At 41.0% G+C, this 17,322-nt stretch overlaps 1 protein-coding gene and 1 long non-coding RNA gene across 2 annotated transcripts in view; both read left to right on the top strand.

The window, feature by feature from the left end:
• LOC308578258 overlaps positions 1–15,947 on the top strand; it is a 668,475-nt gene extending 652,528 nt beyond the window's left edge. The window contains exon 2 of the long non-coding RNA XR_014003837.1: positions 15,895–15,947. This is a non-coding gene — a long non-coding RNA (uncharacterized lncRNA). The remainder of the gene's footprint in view (positions 1–15,894) is intronic.
• Positions 1,133–12,283, top strand: LOC308578130 (uncharacterized protein; the record flags this gene model as incomplete). The annotated part of the gene is made up of 6 exons (XM_081178397.1): positions 1,133–1,146; positions 1,196–1,361; positions 4,164–4,304; positions 5,064–5,164; positions 9,614–9,767; positions 12,224–12,283. Coding segments are annotated over 6 exons (636 nt in total), but the record flags the coding sequence as incomplete, so codon positions are not given.
• Positions 15,948–17,322: the final 1,375 nt, after the last annotated feature.

Raw genomic sequence — 17,322 nt, 5'->3', positions numbered from 1 at the left:
TTAACTGATGTGCTGAAACATTTTTTCCCCAAGAAAAACTTGGACTGAGTTTTCGCACACATGAAAAACTTAAAACAAATAATTCTTCCCCGAATTATTTATTTATTTATTTATTTCTACCCCGCTCTCACTGGCCAGGGCGGCTCAGGGCGGCTAACACCAAATATAAATTACAATAAAATAGAATAGAAAAAAACCCCAGTTAATTAAAATACAGCTTAAAATGCAGCCTCATCAAGACTACAAAGGGAGGAAACATCAGCTATTCACCCAAGCCAGCTATCCATGCTGGTGCTACATGGGCCAGCAAAAAAGCCACGGGAAAATTTATATACCAAATCCCATATAGGGTGTCAGAGTGAGTCTAAGCATAGAGCGAGTTAAAATAATCAAGCCTGGAGGTGACCATCGCATGGATCACTGGCCAGATCAGGGCGAGAAAGGTAAGGAACCAATTCCTTAATACGGCGGAGGTGGAAAAATGCCACCTTTGCTGTGGCTGCAACCTGTGCCTCCATGGAAAGAGAGGCATCGAAGGTTACACCCAAGCTCTTGACAGAAGGCTCTGGCACTAATTGCGCCCCCACAAGAGATGGGAGTTGGCCCCCCAACCCCATGTTGTCCTGACCCAGCCAGAGGACCTCTGTCTTCGAAGGATTTAACTTCAACTGGCTCCCACGCAGCCACCCAGCCACGGCTTCCAAGCATCTGGTCAGTGTGTCTGGGGCCGAGTCCATTGACAGATAAAGTTGGGTGTCATCAGCATATTGACGACAACTCAGCCCTAAACTCCGGACAATCTGGGCAAGGGGGCGCATAAAGATATTGAAAAGCATCTGGGAAAGGATTGTGCCCTGCGGCACTCCACACAACAAGGAGTGCCGCAGCGACAACTCCCTCCCTAGCGCCACCCTCTGTCCCCGACTTGAGATAAAGGAGCACAGCCATTGTCTGACTGTGCCCTGAATCCCCACGTTGGCAAGGCGGTGGTCCAAAAGTTTGTGATCGACCATGTCGAAGGCCGCTAACAAATCTAAAAGAATCAGCAGTCCCGGCCCGCCTCGATCCTCTTAATCGTCCTCCCAAAGCATTTTATTTTTTAAAAAACAGATTTTTATCCACCCTGGTGACAATGAAACTGAACCAGTCCTTGATCTCATTTCAGAGCCGTTGCAGCCTACCTACGGGCCCTGAGCCTGAGTCCCAACCACGCTGTTGTCCACGGCAACCTGGCATGTGTGTATTACGAACAGGGGCTGATCGATCTGGCAATCGATACCTACAAGAGGGCCATTGAGCTCCAGCCCCACTTCCCTGACGCCTACTGCAACCTGGCCAACGCGCTGAAAGAGAAAGGCAGCGTAAGAAACTGGTCCCTTTTGCCTTGGGGTGGGGGGAACATCTATATAAAAGATGTTTTATAGATGGTACTTAACACCTGCCAAAATAGCTAAAATGTATAAAACAAAAAAACTGTGCTGGAGGTGCAGTAAAGAAGAAGGGACACTTATACATTTCTGGTGGGCCTGTGAAAAAAAAAATACAGAAACTTTCCTATTAGGCAGTGGTGTCCAAACTTTTTTCAAAGAGGGCCAGATTTGATGAAGTGAAGGGCCATAAGGGCCGACCAAAGTTGTTTACTTTTTTTAAGGATTGAAGTTGTTGAGCTCTTTTCTTAGGGTTTAAATTGTTGAACTTTTTTTAGGATTGAAGTTGTTTAGCTTTTTCTTAGGCTTTTACCCCATGCTGAATTGGCCAGATTAACAGAGACAATTAGGGCACAACCCAGACAAGAATTCCAAAAGGAATGGGGAAAATGCAGAGAATACTTTACCAAACAGTGCCCCAAAATATACACTTGGACTTGTTTCAATTAATTTCTACAGGAGACTTTGTGGTTTAAGTCATAATTAGGAAAAATTGTAATAATCCCATACAAAAGAAATAGTATACAAGAGGTAAATAAGGCGGCCATTTAACAGAATAAAGTCTTTTATTTTTATGTTATGTTTTCTTTGTGTAAGGGGATAGGAGTTTAATTTTGATAATTAGTCAATGGTGGTGGGTCTGTTTGTATGTATGAGTTGTTGTGGACTATGTTATAAATAAAATAAAAATTAAAAAAAGAAAATGAAACCGGTCCCTTTTGCTTTCTGTATGTCAGAGGGTTTGCTGAAAAAAGCCTTCCGGATGATGGTGACCTCGAAATTGGGCTCTTTGGGGGGGGGGGATTTGGGGTACAGAACCTAGAAGAAGTCCTCTTTTATTTTTTCCTTTGTCATATCGTCACATACAACTTTGCTCATACCAAGCGTCGACTCCCCTCCCCCTTCCCCCGCTCCCACTCCCTGGCTTTCTTAAGCAGTCACGATCCTCTTAGCATTTCTATATCACCCTTTAAAAATTGTCCAGTAGCACCTGATGATGATGATAATAATAATAATAATAATAATAATAATAATAATAATAATAATAATAATAATAATAATAAAAATAAAATTTATACCCCGCCTATCTGGCTGGGTTTCCCCAGCCACTCTTGGCGACAAAATATTAAAATACAATAGTCCGTCAAACATTAAAAGCTTCCCTAAACAGGGCTTGCTAAACTTGGCTTCTTCTTGGTATAATTTTTTGTATGCAGGTCCAATTCTTCAGATACAAAAGCTTCTACCAAGACCAAACTGAGTTGGTCTGCAATGTGCTACTGGACAATTTATATATTTTTTATATATTTCAACTGTGTTAGACCACCACAGCTGCCTACCTGAACATATATCGCCCTATTTACCTTCTTACTCTACTTAAAACAATTTACTTTAGCATTTGTAAATCACTTTCAAAAATTAGCCTCTGGTTTTTTTAATAACAGTATATTTAAAGATCTTTTTCAATTCTTTGTAAATCATATCCCAGTAGACTTTGACTTTAGTGCACATCCACCACCTATGGACGAAATTCCCTTCCTTCTCCTTGCATTTCTAGCGTGCCTTATCTTGAGTTATATATATTTTAGCAAGTTTAGTCGGCGTCAAATACCACCTATACGTCACCTTCATTAAATTTTTAATTAGTGCTGTACATTCAATAAATTGTTTTTGCCCATAATCTTTCCCACTTATCTAATTCAATGTTATGACCAAAATCTTGAGCCCATTTAATCATAACCGACTTAACTTCTTCATCCTTTGTATGCCATTCTTATACGTTTTTGGCAATGATTTTCTTTTACTATCTAGCAACTCTGTCTCTTAATTTTGATTTAGTATGACCAAAACCATTTCCCTTACTGTCTTCCTTAAATACATCTTGCAAAAGACGGTAAGTGTGCGGGAAAGAGAGTTTGAATCGGATTAGTCTGCTCTTGTATTTATGTTCCCCTAAACCAAGCATGTCCAAAGTCCACTTTGGGGGCCTTCCACCCATCTCTCCTAGATCTCAAAATGCATTGGTTTTGTCATATTTCCTGCTATCCTGCCAAAGAATTTAAATTTTCCCAATGTTCTTTTAGACCAGGCATGTCCAAAGTCCAGTTCAGGGGCCTAATCTGGCCCTCTGGTCGATTTAATCCGGCCCTCGTGGCGGTTTATTTACTAGGGCAAAACTTCCCCCCAAAAAGCTCAAGAACTTTAATCCTAAAAAAAGGTCAGCACCTCTGGGGTCAAATCCTTAAAAAAGGCTCAACAATTGTGGGGTTTTACTGTTAATATGCTTCTTCTTAATTGCATTTCACTATTAATATACTTCTTAATTGTATTTCAGTTCAACAATGACTTTGATAAAATACATCTTTTGTGACGTGCAGAAGGCTTGAGTTACCTATGAGGTGCAACAGTTACCATATAGCATATATTCAATATAAAAAACAGCAACAATTGGTTGTTGACAAAGGACAGCTGGCATATATATATAAAAGATATTAACTGATATGCATGCCATTCCAGATATAGCTATATAATCTCTACTGTTGGTAAGAGAAGAACTTTGGAGCAGGCATTTTCAAAAAAAGAGTTTTTTATGAACCGCTCTAATACCAAGTTACCGTCAGGAGCTGAGGGGCCGTATCAAACCTCAATCCAGCCATCACATCACAGAGCAGCCTTTTGGGCTCCTGTGAAAGACATACTAATATTCGTGTAAAAACTCTGTTTTGTGTTTCGAAGGTTGCCGAAGCCGAGGAATGCTACAATACAGCTCTCCGTTTATGTCCGACTCACGCGGATTCTCTTAATAACCTGGCGAACATCAAGCGAGAACAAGGGAATATCGAGGAGGCTGTCCGCCTCTACCGGAAAGCTCTTGAGGTACGTGCGTGGAGAATTACAACAATTAAATTGAGATATAAGGGTTAGGCATGCGTACCCTGGACTCCTAGTCTGGGTCTTTTTAAAAATCGCCGATCAAATTTTTCTTGATCAATAACGGAAATAATGGTGAAGAAGTGAAAGTGAAGTAGCATTTTGAGGCTCGACAAAGCATGGTCCGATAAGTCCCTTTTGGAAGGAAGAGGGTCTGTCCCCCTTTTTATATTCCTAGGCCTCCTGGAATGACCAAAAATCTGCTTTTTCATCAGAAGAACAATGCAAGGTGTTAAGGAACGGTACAGAAATTGAAATAAAAGCTGGGCACATGCTGTTCTCTGTGTCGGCTGAGCTTGATCCCCTGACAGTCTTATTTTCTAACAGTATTTCCTATGCGTACGAAAAAGGCAGTTCATAGGCCCATTATTATTATTATTATTATTATTATTATTATTATTATTATTATCATTACCACAAATCATTCCAAACGGTGATTTATTTTGCAGCCAGCCCCTGCCACATTTGAGCATCAAAGAGGGGCTCTTTAAAATATGGCATTGGTCATTTGACAGTCTGATCTCCCAACAGTATTTCCAATGCATGCTAAAAAGGCAGTCCATAGGTTCCTCCTCCTCCTTAATTTTTGCAAGTCAATCCAAATGAGGATTTATTTCACGCCCACAACCTTTGAGCCTCAAAGAGCAGCCTCCGTCTCTTTAGAATGCTTCTCAGGGAAACTAAGAGTGAGCTTCTTCCCCGCAGGTCTTCCCGGAGTTTGCAGCTGCGCATTCAAATTTAGCCAGTGTTTTGCAACAGCAGGGGAAGCTCCAGGAGGCCCTCATGCACTACAAGGAGGCCATCAGGTGAGCTTCCAAAGCCATGGGGAAAATAGATTGAAAGAGCTCCTCCTTACTGTATTTTAATCTTTTGCTGGAAGCCGCCCAGAGTGGCTGGGTATAAATAATAAATTATTGTTGCTGTTGTTAATAATTATTATTACTCCTCATGCGCTGGTCTGGTGCCTGTGGGAAAGCTCTCCTCTTGTGGATAAAGCACTTTCTCTTTTTCTTTTAGGTTTTTTTATTTTTTATTTTTATTTTTATTTTATTTTTTGTCCCTTGAAGGACAGCCAAATTTAAATAACAATTCGACACACAGCTGCGAGGCATTTGCGAGCTTTTTTGCGGAGAAGGTCCTGTTGCTCCGCCATGACCTCCCTGCCAATTTGGATACAATAAAGGAACTGGAGGCCCCTCGACTGTCCTCGGGTCCAGTATTGGACCACTTTGACCGGATATCCCCAGCCGATGTGGACAGACTCCTCCGAGCTGGAAAGCCCACCACCTGTCCTCTTGACCCGTGCCCGTCCTGGCTGATTAGAGCGTGCCCAGACGAGGTGCGGGCCCCCCTGGGGGATATCATCAATTTGTCCCTTGGCACTGGGATATTCCCAGGGGAACTGAAGGAGGCAGTGGTGTGTCTGCTCTTAAAGAAAACATCATTAGATCCTTTAGATCTATCCAATTACCGCCCGGTTTCGAATCTTCCATTCCTGGGTAAGGTGATTGAGAGAGCGGTTGCTGAACAGCTTGGTAGGTTTCTGGATGAAACATCTGCTCTCGATCCATTCCAGTCCGGCTTCCGCGCTGGTCATGGGACCGAGACGGCTCTGGTCGCCCTAACAGATGATCTCCGCAGGCAGCTGGATCGAGGCGGGTCGGGGCTGCTGATTCTTCTAGACCTGTCAGCAGCCTTCGACATGGTCGATCACGAACTTCTGGACCACCGCCTTGCCGACGTGGGGATCCAGGGCACAGTCCTTCAATGGCTGCGCTCGTTTCTCTCCGGTCGGGGACAGAGGGTGGCGCTTGGGGGGGGAATTGTCATCGCGCCACTCCTTGGTGTGTGGAGTGCCTCAGAGTGCGATACTCTCCCCGATGCTTTTTAACATCTTTATGCGCCCCCTCGCCCAGCTTGTCCGGAGTTTTTGGCTGGGTTGCCATCAGTATGCCGATGACACCCAACTCTATCTGTTGATGGATGGCCATCCTTACTCGGCCCCAGATACACTGACCAGATGTCTGGAAGCTGTGGCTGGATGGTTACGTGGGAGCCGGTTGAAGTTAAATCCTTCGAAGACAGAGGTCCTCTGGCTGGGACGGAGCGATATGGGATTGAGGGGGCAACTCCCATCTCTTGCATGGGTGCAATTAGTGCCAGCATCGTCCGTTAAGAGTTTGGGTGTAATCTTCGACACCTCCCTTTCCATGGAGGCGCAGATTACAGCTATAACAAAGGCGGCATTTTTTCATCTCCGCCAAGCTAAGCAGTTGGCTCCTTATCTCTCTCACCCTGACCTAGCCACTGTGATCCACGCGACGGTCACCTCCAGACTGGATTATTGTAACTCGCTCTACGTGGGGCTGCCCTTGAGACTGACCCAGAAACTCCAGCGGGTGCAGAATGCTGCGGCGAGACTCCTTACGGGGTCTTTGCTGCGAGATCATATCCATCCGGTGCTGTACCAGCTGCACTGGCTCCCGGTGGAGTACAGGATCAGGTTTAAGGTGCTGGTTTTAACCTTTAAAGCCCTATACGGCCTAGGACCCTCGTACCTATGGGACTGCCTCTCCTGGTATGTCCCACAGAGAAATTTACGGTCTGCAAATAAAAACACCCTAAAGATCCCAGGTCACAGAGAGGTTAGGTTGGCCTCAACTAGAGCCAGGGCCTTCTCGGCTGCGGCTCCAATCTGGTGGAACGCTCTGTCACAAGAGACTAGGGCCCTGTGGGACCTGACATCCTTCCGTAGGGCCTGCAAGACAGAGCTGTTCCACCAGGCCTTTGGTCAGGGCGCAGACTGACTCCCTCCTCTGGCAACCTGCACAGAATTTTGCTTGATGGTTGCCATTAATTTGATTTTAATTTGATTTAATTAATTTTATAATGAATGTTTTAAAATGTTGGACTATTTTGATTGTTGTTAGCCGCCCTGAGCCCGGCTTCGGCTGGGGAGGGCAGGATATAAATAATTTTATTATTATTATTATTATTATTATTATTATTATTATTATTATTATTATTCAGTTTTTTTATTTTATCATTTTATTTCCATACACTCCAAACATTTTCAATATATACAATACTGGGATTATACAAACCCCTTGGACTCTCCCCCACCCCCCACCCCCCGTTTCCATATTTTGCCATCTTTTCTTGCATGTAATTACAATGATTCGTTCTATTCCATTTCCTTATTTGCTACTTTGGCTTCATCAATGTTATATCAATCCTGCCTGTGGAAAACCATCTAATTCGATTTTAATTTGATCCCGATTTGTTTTTAGGAGGTAATTTAATTATTGTTTGATTTTATACTAATGTTATATATTTGATGTTAGCTGCCCTAAGACCGGTTTCGGCCAGGGAGGGCGGGATACAATTATTATTATTATTATTATTATTATTATTATTATTTCTAAATATGTATCTTTAAGGTATTCAATAAATTTTTCCCATTCTTGTTTAATTTTTTTATATATATAAATAGTTTTTATTAAGTTTTAGCATTTTATATTCAACACAAACATCATTCTTGCAGACAGCATAGATGAATCCCAATCTCCCCCAGCTTCCCTCTTCTGGTTTTTTAAATATTTACTTCTCCTGCCTATCTCATTCTCCCTTAATTTTGCCATCTTTGAACTAACGATGGTTATATCCTTAAGGTTTTTGCACCATGCTTTTTCACATTTCATCTTCATTATTTTCCCCATTTTGTCCTTTTAACTTTTTTCTTTGCTTAAATTTCCTATCATCTTGATGTCTGATCTTCACAGTCATTTTGATAATCCACTCTTCTTTTGTTGGGACCTTCTCTTCCTTCCACATCCGGGCTAAGAACATTCTGGCATAAATAGAATACACTGTCTTTTTAGGTCTCTTGGTATTTCTTCACCCGTTAAACCTATTAGAAAGGCTTCTGGTTTTTACACAAATGTTCTCTCCCCCCCCCCCCAGTTAATTATACAGTGGTACCTTGGTTCTCAAACTGAATGTGTTCCAAAACCAAGGTGCACTTTCCCATAGAAAGTCATGCAAAACGGATTAATCCGTACCAGACTTTGAAAAACAATCCCTAAAACAGCCATTTAACATGAATTTTACTATCTAACGAGACCACTGATCCCTAAAATGAAAGCAGTCATCCATGTACTGTACTCTAAAATAAATACAACAGTCTTGTAAATGATAAAAATGAAAATTATTTTTTTTCCTCACCTGCACTGATGATAGTCATTGTTCGGATGGGGACCGGGGCTTCTATCCGTTTCTGCAATCACACAATCAATCAATCAATCAATCAATCAGTAACTAAACTGGGATCCGCACAGTCGCAAAAACAAATGAACCAAAAAAGCCTCCGAAACAAAAACACCACATAAATTGCAAAAACCAAAGCACCAAACTTAATCTGTTCCCGAAGTCTGTTTGATTGGTGCAGGCGCCCCAGAAAGAATAGCTGACAGCCAAATTTGATGTTTGGCTTCCGAAAAACGCCTGGAAACTGGAACACTTTTTCTGGGTTTTCGGCATTTGGGAACCAAAGCGTTTGAGTAGTAGTAATAATAATAATAATAATAATTTGTTTTTGTTTGTATCCCACCCTCGCCGGCCAAGGCTGGGCTCAGAGCAGCTAACATCATAAAAACAACACAACGAGCCTAAAAGCAGACATCAAGTAATTCAAATAAAAATTAATTCAGACAAGTTAAAATCCGGGCAGGTGGCAATTATTAGGGTGGAATTGAGAGTGATTAATAATTGCCAGAATTGAGGAGCATGGAATTTCCCAAAAGGAAAGTGCTGCTTGTCCGTATGAAGAGGATGCCACAATGCTGAACCTTTCTGTATAAAAAACCTTCTGTATAAAGAAACCTGTATAAAAAACATTTGAGAACCAAGGTCTCACTGTCTCACATGACCACTAGGGTGGTTCATAAAAAACACTTTTTTGAAGATGCCTGCTCCCAAGGTCTTATCTTACTACACTAGGGATTATATAGCTATATCTGAAATTTTGTGCATATCAGTTAATATCTCAACCCTCCATGAAAATAGCTGTTTTCTTGGACGTTTTCCTATTTTGTGAAGGCTTTGGAGAAGGCATTTTTAAAAAAAGTTTTTTTAATGAACTGCCCTAAAGACCACCGTATAGGATAGAAAGAGCCTTCTTGACCCTTACATTTCCAGCGTAACTTCAGAGTATTTTTGTACCAAAATGGCACTTTTTCTCTCCCCCTCCATGTCAGAATCAGCCCCACTTTTGCAGACGCCTATTCCAACATGGGGAACACCTTGAAGGAAATGCAAGACGTCCAGGGAGCTCTGCAATGCTACACAAGAGCAATCCAGATAAATCCTGCGTTTGCCGATGCCCACAGCAACCTCGCTTCCATCCATAAGGTAAGCTTTGTGTCTCTGCTAAATCTATTTAAAAAAAAAAAAAAACTGGGGGGGGGGGGGCAGCAGGGGAATCTTAGTTTTTACAAAAGGAAAACAACTGGCAAAAGCCGTCCCAAACCGAGATGGGGCACAAAAAGAAAAAGGGGAGAATTGGAATTTATGCTGGAAGTCTGAGGAGGCAGAGGGCACGCCGATACGTTTATGGTGGGGCTACAGAAACGTTAAAAAATTCATGAGGAAATAAAAAAGATGATCAGAATTAATTTAGAGGGGAAAACCAGAGGCATATTTACTGAGTATAAGAGGTAAAGAAATACCACAAGATGGGAAGATATTATTCTTATACGCGACAGCTGCAGCAAGGCTACTCCTTGCACAAAACTGGAACAGGAAATATATACCCACAAAGGATGACTGGATAAAGAAACTAATTGAATTTATAGAACTGGCAAGGTCAAGTGCAGTAATAAGGTACCAATCAAACTGGAAAATAAAAATATAATGGAAATGGTTTGAAGATTATGTGTTCAAGTACTGCTCAAAAACTAACATGTTGATATGTTTGGTTTAATGTTTGTAAATCTGGTTTATAATAATAATAAATAGTAAGTTAAAAGAGTTAAGAAATATAAATTTAGATAAAAATTGCAATGTGAATGTGAGTGAAGGAAGTCACGTGGGTATTTGGGTAAATGCTGAGTTGTGTATAGGGTTAGATGTGGGGAATCCATATATGTAATGTATAGTGTTGAAAATGTACGGCAACTAGCATGTAAAATGAAATCAAAAATAAATAAATAAATAGGGGGGAAATAAAAATGGCAATGTGAAATATTATATAGGAGGGTGAGGGGCGGTGGAGGGAAGCCACGAGGGTGGTTTTAATGTCTGAAATTTTGGGTGGTAGGGTAATACGAATTTTGTTTTGTGTCTATGTGTTTGTTTGTAAATAATTTTTTTAAAAGGAAAATGAAAAAATTGCTATTTTTACTTTGAAATAAAAATGGGGGGGGAGGTCTTATACGGGTGATTGGGTGGGTGAATGGCTCATTTTCTTAAATTTGAGCCCCCCCAAATAGAGGGTGGCTTATATAGACGGAAAGTATGGTGGAGTTCCACACCCAAAAATCTCATTGTGACTTCCAATCACCCCTACGTCACATTTCCGATGGCGCCCTTTTGCTCGTCTCTCCTAGATCTCAAAATGCATTGGTTTTGTCATATTTCCTGCTGTCCTTTGTCAATCCACACCTGCCAAAGAATTTAAATTTTCCCAACATTTTTTTTTAGACCACACATGTCCAGCGTGTGGCCGGGGAGCGTAACCTGGTTTACTTACTGGGGCAACCCCCCCCCCCAAATGCTCAACAACTTCAATCCTAAAAAGAGCTCAACAACCTTGGGGTTAAATCCTAAAACAGCTCAACAAATTTGCCCCGCCCTCATGTCAAATCTGGCCCTCTTTGGGAAAATTTGGGCACCCCTGTAAATTTAGACAATACAGTCCTATCTCGGGTTAAATATGCTTCAGGATGAATATTTTTGGGTTGCGCTCCGCAGTGACCCAGAAGTAACGGAGCACGTTACTTGCGGGTTTCGCCGCATGCACAGACCCTCAAAATGATGTCATGCGCAGAAGCGGCGAATTGCGACGTGCAGATGCGGGTTGCATTCGCTTCAGGATGCGAACGGGGCTCCGGAACGGATCCCATTCACATCCAGAGGTACCACTGTACTCTGCAAGTGTCCTGTTCTCTATGAAATGTTTCTTCCAAAACCTCTCGTAATTCTGCCTGTATTATAATCTTGCTAATTCTGCGTATTTTAGCCTTTTTGCTAGCTACGCCAACTTAGTAGGGATGGGATTCTCTTTTCCATCCTTTGTCTGTTAAGATTCTCGCTGCGGCTATTGTAGACACTGTGACTTGCCATTGTTTTATAACCATTTATTGTAACATTTATTCTATGATCAATTACAATAATCATTCATTGTAATATTCATTTATTGTACGATTAATTACAATTTATTGTAATTGTTAAGAGTAGGTTTCTATTGAATTTTTACATGCTGATACTCAATATTATTCTATAGCATGGGGAGGCAAACTACGGCCCCATGGCCTTCTCAATCTAGCCGGGAGTCGGCATGTTTTGACACGAGTATAATGTGTCCTTTTATTTAAAATGCACCTCTGGGTTATTTGTGGGACATAGGAATGCGTTCCTTTTCCCCCCTCCCCAAAATCTACTCTGGCCCCCACAAGGTCTAAGGGACAGTGGACGGCCCCCTGCTGAAAAAGTTTGCCGACCCCTGTTCTATTCCAATGATTGTTGAATGTTACTTTATAAGTCTACCAGGTGTGGATCATCGTGCCTTCTGTCTGTTCTTCATCTTTGGTTTTGATGGTTGAGAAAAAAAGCTAGTGGCAATTGCTGAAATATCCCTCCCTTTCTAGGATTCCGGAAACATCCCAGAGGCAATTGCTTCGTATTGCACCGCCTTGAAACTGAAGCCGGATTTTCCTGACGCTTACTGCAACCTGGCGCACTGTTTGCAGGTGAGGCAGAGTTTTAAGGGCCAACACTCCCAGGGTTTCCGGCATTTGGGAACCGAGGCGTTTGAGTCCCAAGGTACCACGGTAATGGTAAAAGCGTCACCTAATTCAGGAATTGTCCAATGTCACTTTAGAGACCAACTCAGTTTGTTCTGTGTCTAAGCTTTCATGTGCAGGCAGACTTATTCAGATACACTGAAGCGGAAGTCCCCACACCCTGATATTTAGAGGGAGGGTGGGGCGGGGTATTTCTCTGAACGGTAGTAGGACTCAATCGGTATGGTCAACCTGTGGACGACTGTGTCTCATTACATATCCTAAAACTATTTCAGGTCATCTGCGTACCATCCCTTGTTTTTTCAGTCATTCACAGTTGCCAGCAGGTGGACCATACCCATTGACTCCTACTTGTTGTAAATAAAAATATGCCCTTTTCCCTTATGGGGTATCCAAGAGCCCATATAGAGTCCTTACATAGGTTCCCTATTGGTAGGAGAAAATAACAGAGGCCAACCAGAGAATATTGAGAAGCAAAGCAGCTAGTAAGCTTGATCTTTATTGATCTGTTGCAACAGGGTACCCCCCTCACACGCAGGAGAGGAAGAGGACCCAGAACAATGGCCTGCGAGGCCTTATAAAGACTTTTGAAATTCCCCTTCTCTAGATCAGGACCACCCCCAGAAACATTATGCATACATCACAGAAGGGGTGTAACCTAAGACCACCCCTCAGATACATCCCACCTACATCACAGAAATTTAAATGTTGTTTTTCTCTTCTCCTTGTTTATCTCCTGTCTAGCAGGTTACTTGATTGGATTTTCTGGGGAGCCTGGCCATTCCTTTGTAATGCTAAAATACTTATTTCCTGGGCCAGGTCACAGGCTCACACCTTATTCAAACACAGATTAAAGGAAGAGACAATGGGGAGGCTTTTCCATTTTTAACCTTGCAGAGAAAGGATTTGGTCAGTTTAGGAATCAAAATGGTTCCAGGTCGGCCTTCTTGTACTGATCTATGTATGTGCAGTTATGAACATTACTATATATCTAAAACCATAAAATTCCTATCACAATATTCCCCCCTTTGGGGCTAGAATTTTTCTTAAAAATTTTTGCCCCACAAATAATAACATCGGATGTTGTAAATGGATGTGTTTGTATAAATATATCATAAAAATAACACATGTTGCGTTTTGCTACTAAATTACTTGTGGCATTTTAACACCTTGGGAGAGACCATTTACTCAATAGTGTTCTATGCTTTACACCTAGCAGGAAGGTAAGGTCCACTAATGACTGAAAAGTGCAGTTTGCTTCCCCCCCCCCGCCATTTTTGTTTTCTCAGGTGTCAAGGTAGCTCTTCTGTGGTCTCACACTGACATAGTGCTACAGCAACACATCCCTTCTGTTGAATCCCCTCAGGGCTTTCATTTAACCATGTCGCCTGGCATTCACCATAGCTGGCACAGGTTTTGGGCATCTCGTGAGGGAGAGGTCTTCGCCTTGGCCTTTAGCTATGGGATTTTATTATAGGCTGTGGTCTCGCACTCGCACAATGGGAAGTTGCTCACTTGCACTTAAAGGACCAAAAGCTAATTGCAGCCTGGATACACTTGCCCAATTCAAACTGAGTCCAATTTGAATTTATCTTGCCCCATGGTTCTCAACTCTTCAAACCAATCTGTTAAAGAAAACCATTCTTAACAAGGGCAGTTGTCCAAATAAGTCAATTTAAGTCTATAAGAAATCATTCCTGCTAAACCAAAGCATATCCACCCTCATGTTTCTTAGAAGCTTCTCCTTGGTTTAGCACATTTTTTAAAATGGGTAGGGAAGGTCGGCATAGTGCCAGGTGGGACAACGAATTGTGGATATCTAAACATTGGACTACACAATAGTGTGAGCTATTAGAAAGTATAAAATGCATGAGAATTCTCCATTGGTGTGTAAGCAATAAGACATTAAACATAAAAACAGTTACACACAATATTCCCCCCTTTGTGGAAATTACACTGTCAGACACATTTCAACATTCTTACATAATAAGACATAATACAAAACAAAATAATTCAATATCTGTTGCATATCTTGACACAATTGTGATCTTTTACGTATGTATCTTTTGAATCCTGGAGCAGAGGCTTGAGGTTCAAGTGAAAAAATGTCCTTGCAATTCAACTCCTCCCCCCTTTGTCAGTTCAACCCCTCCCCCCTTTGTCAGCCCCACTCCCCCCTCAGTCTATAGCCTTTGAAAGAGATAACTGTGGGCACTTTGAAAACTCTGGTGTTGCAGGTCTTGTGAGTTGAGGGGTTGTTGCTGCTTTTCATCATTGCACATCTGTAGAAGTGATATCCTGTAAGGGGGCAGGGTTTTGGGGAGACTTAAACACAGTTAGACAAGGAAGGGGGAAAAGGCAAAAGGGATGTCCTTGAGTTTTCCGTGGGAAGCTGCAGATAAATAAAAATCTTAGCACATTAAGCATTTTATTTATTTCAATATTATTATCACATTTCCACATAATTACTGTTATTATCTGCTAAGTTTGTTTGCTTTCCTTCACTTAATTTTTGTTGTTGTTGTTCTTTTCATATTATAAAATAAAAATTACTCCACATGTATAGAAAGAGAACTGTAAAAAATACAAAGGTTAAAAAATAAAAAGAAAGCAAAAAATTAGATTACCAGTTAGATGAAAATGGACTTGACACAAAGACATCAGATTCAGAAAATAACTATTATTAAATAGTACAAAGATATTATCAAAACCACACAGATTACTACTGGACTGGGGGGAAAAGGGAAAACAATGGGGAAAACTTAAAATTCACCATGTGCTATCCAATAAAAGGACTTCATGAAACTGACTTTCAACATGTGATGAACATGTCCCCAAAGTAAAACACACACACACAAATGACCTATGAGGAACCAAAAATAAATAAATGCTAAGACACACAATTAATAAGCAACCTGAAGTAACCTGAAGTAATCTGTTTTGGCATTCTAACATCACAAATGAAAATAAAAGTGTTTCTTGATGTGACATCAGCTGTAATGTTAATAGCGGAATATTGGGAAATGAGTTAATACCAATAAAAATGAATGGCAATTTAAAGTTGTGCAGGTACCTTGCACTAGCCAAAATGACAGAATTAGTAAGAAATGCTCAAACAATGTTTGGTTGTGCTTCGATTAACTTCATAGACATCATGGAGAAACTGATTAAATAAATGAAAACAGATTATTTGTAACTTAAAGTGTCAAAGGCACAAAGAGATGGAAGTTACTAATACAGCAGGGATTCAGACTTGTTTCACAGAACAGAAAGAAAGTTGCTGTTTGGCTTTAAGGGAAGAAAGACAAAAAGAAAAACAAATGCAATTACTTTTTATAGAGTATTTAAATCACTGTTTGCATCCCCTCATTATCATTTGTGCTGTGGGAGAAAAGAAAGGACACTCTGTTGAAAGGGAAAATTATTTCATGTGAGAGGTCTGTCAGGAAATGCTGTTCCTAAAATGCATAGGCATATACACACCTGTTGAAAGGGAAAATTATTTCATGTGAGAGGTCTGTCAGGAAATGCTGTTCCTAAAATGCATAGGCATACACACACACACACACACACACACACACACACACACACACACACTGTTATAAAATCTACTCAAGAGAGGAACTCACAGTGGGAGTGCTTTGATATTACCTGTGAAAAGAATTTGACATGTCCAGTACTTAACTCTTTTGTATTAAGTAGCCCCTGGAGCAAAACACATTAAGGGTGATTTCCCTCAATGGCTATTTGGAAAGGTTTCTCCCTGCAGCACACTGCTCTCCAAACCTTCTCTCTCCCCCCTCCAATCTCTCTCTCTCTCTCTCTCTCTCTCTTTTTTTTTTAAGCTGATCTAGCCTCTGTGCATGTGCAGAGTTCATGCCTCAGCAAACCTTTTATACCATTGAAAATGTTGCATCTTTTGGCTCAATTAGAATAAGGAAGGGAAAGGTAAGGAGTAGATTTTAAAAATATGGTTAGATTTTAAAACAAAAAAGAGAAACTCAGCAATTCAAGTATTCACCATTCAGCCCAAGCAAAGGAGTGCTTCCTTTATGTACAGGAAAGGGCTAATATCCCTCTGGCCATTCGCGGAACAATCAACCGCTCTCTTATTTATGAGTAAAAATGGCCAGAGAGTTAGAATTCATAGGATTATTTTATTTTATTTTTTTAACATTCTCAGTCATGGTCAAGGCTAATTCTACTTAACTATATGAATTTTTATGTGCTTAAACTTTGAGTAGACTTTTAAGTCTGATTTTTGTAAATAATAGACAAAATGATAAACACTAATCACTTAAATGCCTGATATCACCAGTTCTGCTTCAAACATCACGAGCAAATCTGGGCTGAATTTCAACACATCAGTTACAAATTGGGAAAGTTGAAAGGGACCTGGGGTCATCTAGTCCAACCCTAAAATACAGGGTTCATAGCAAGATTTGTACTACCAGAAACACACACATTCACCTCTCACCTTTAAAAACAAAGAGCAAATCTGGGCTGGATTTCAACTCATCAGCCACAAATTGGGAAAGTTGAAAGGGACCTGGGGTCATCTAGTCCAACCCTAAAATACAGGGTTCATAGCAAGATTTGTACTACCAGAGAGACACACACATACTTATGTACACAGACACAACTGGGGAAGAGACCACAAGCCATGCGCCTATCATGTACTATGGAAGAGGAAAATAAAAGTACCCAACCCTTTTAGCAGATCTTGAAGCTAGTTTGAGTGAGTGTTTACTTCCTTAGACTAAAGAGTGAAAGTTCCTAGATAAATTATCTTTAAAGACTGAAGTGAACATTTTTCCTAAGATAGGGAGAGGATCTCTTATAAAGCATAGTTAAAACAACCATAGATTTGATTTAAAAGGAATACAAAAGTGACAATTTTTCCTGAACTTGCAGAGGAATAGTAAGCCTAATCTATGCCCCCC

This window comes from Podarcis bocagei (assembly GCF_964188305.1).
Source record: "Podarcis bocagei genome assembly, chromosome: W".
In the NCBI taxonomy this organism is placed as follows: domain Eukaryota; kingdom Metazoa; phylum Chordata; class Lepidosauria; order Squamata; family Lacertidae; genus Podarcis; species Podarcis bocagei.
The sequence above is the reverse complement of the archived record's forward strand: the minus strand, read 5'-3'. Positions and strand labels throughout refer to the sequence as shown.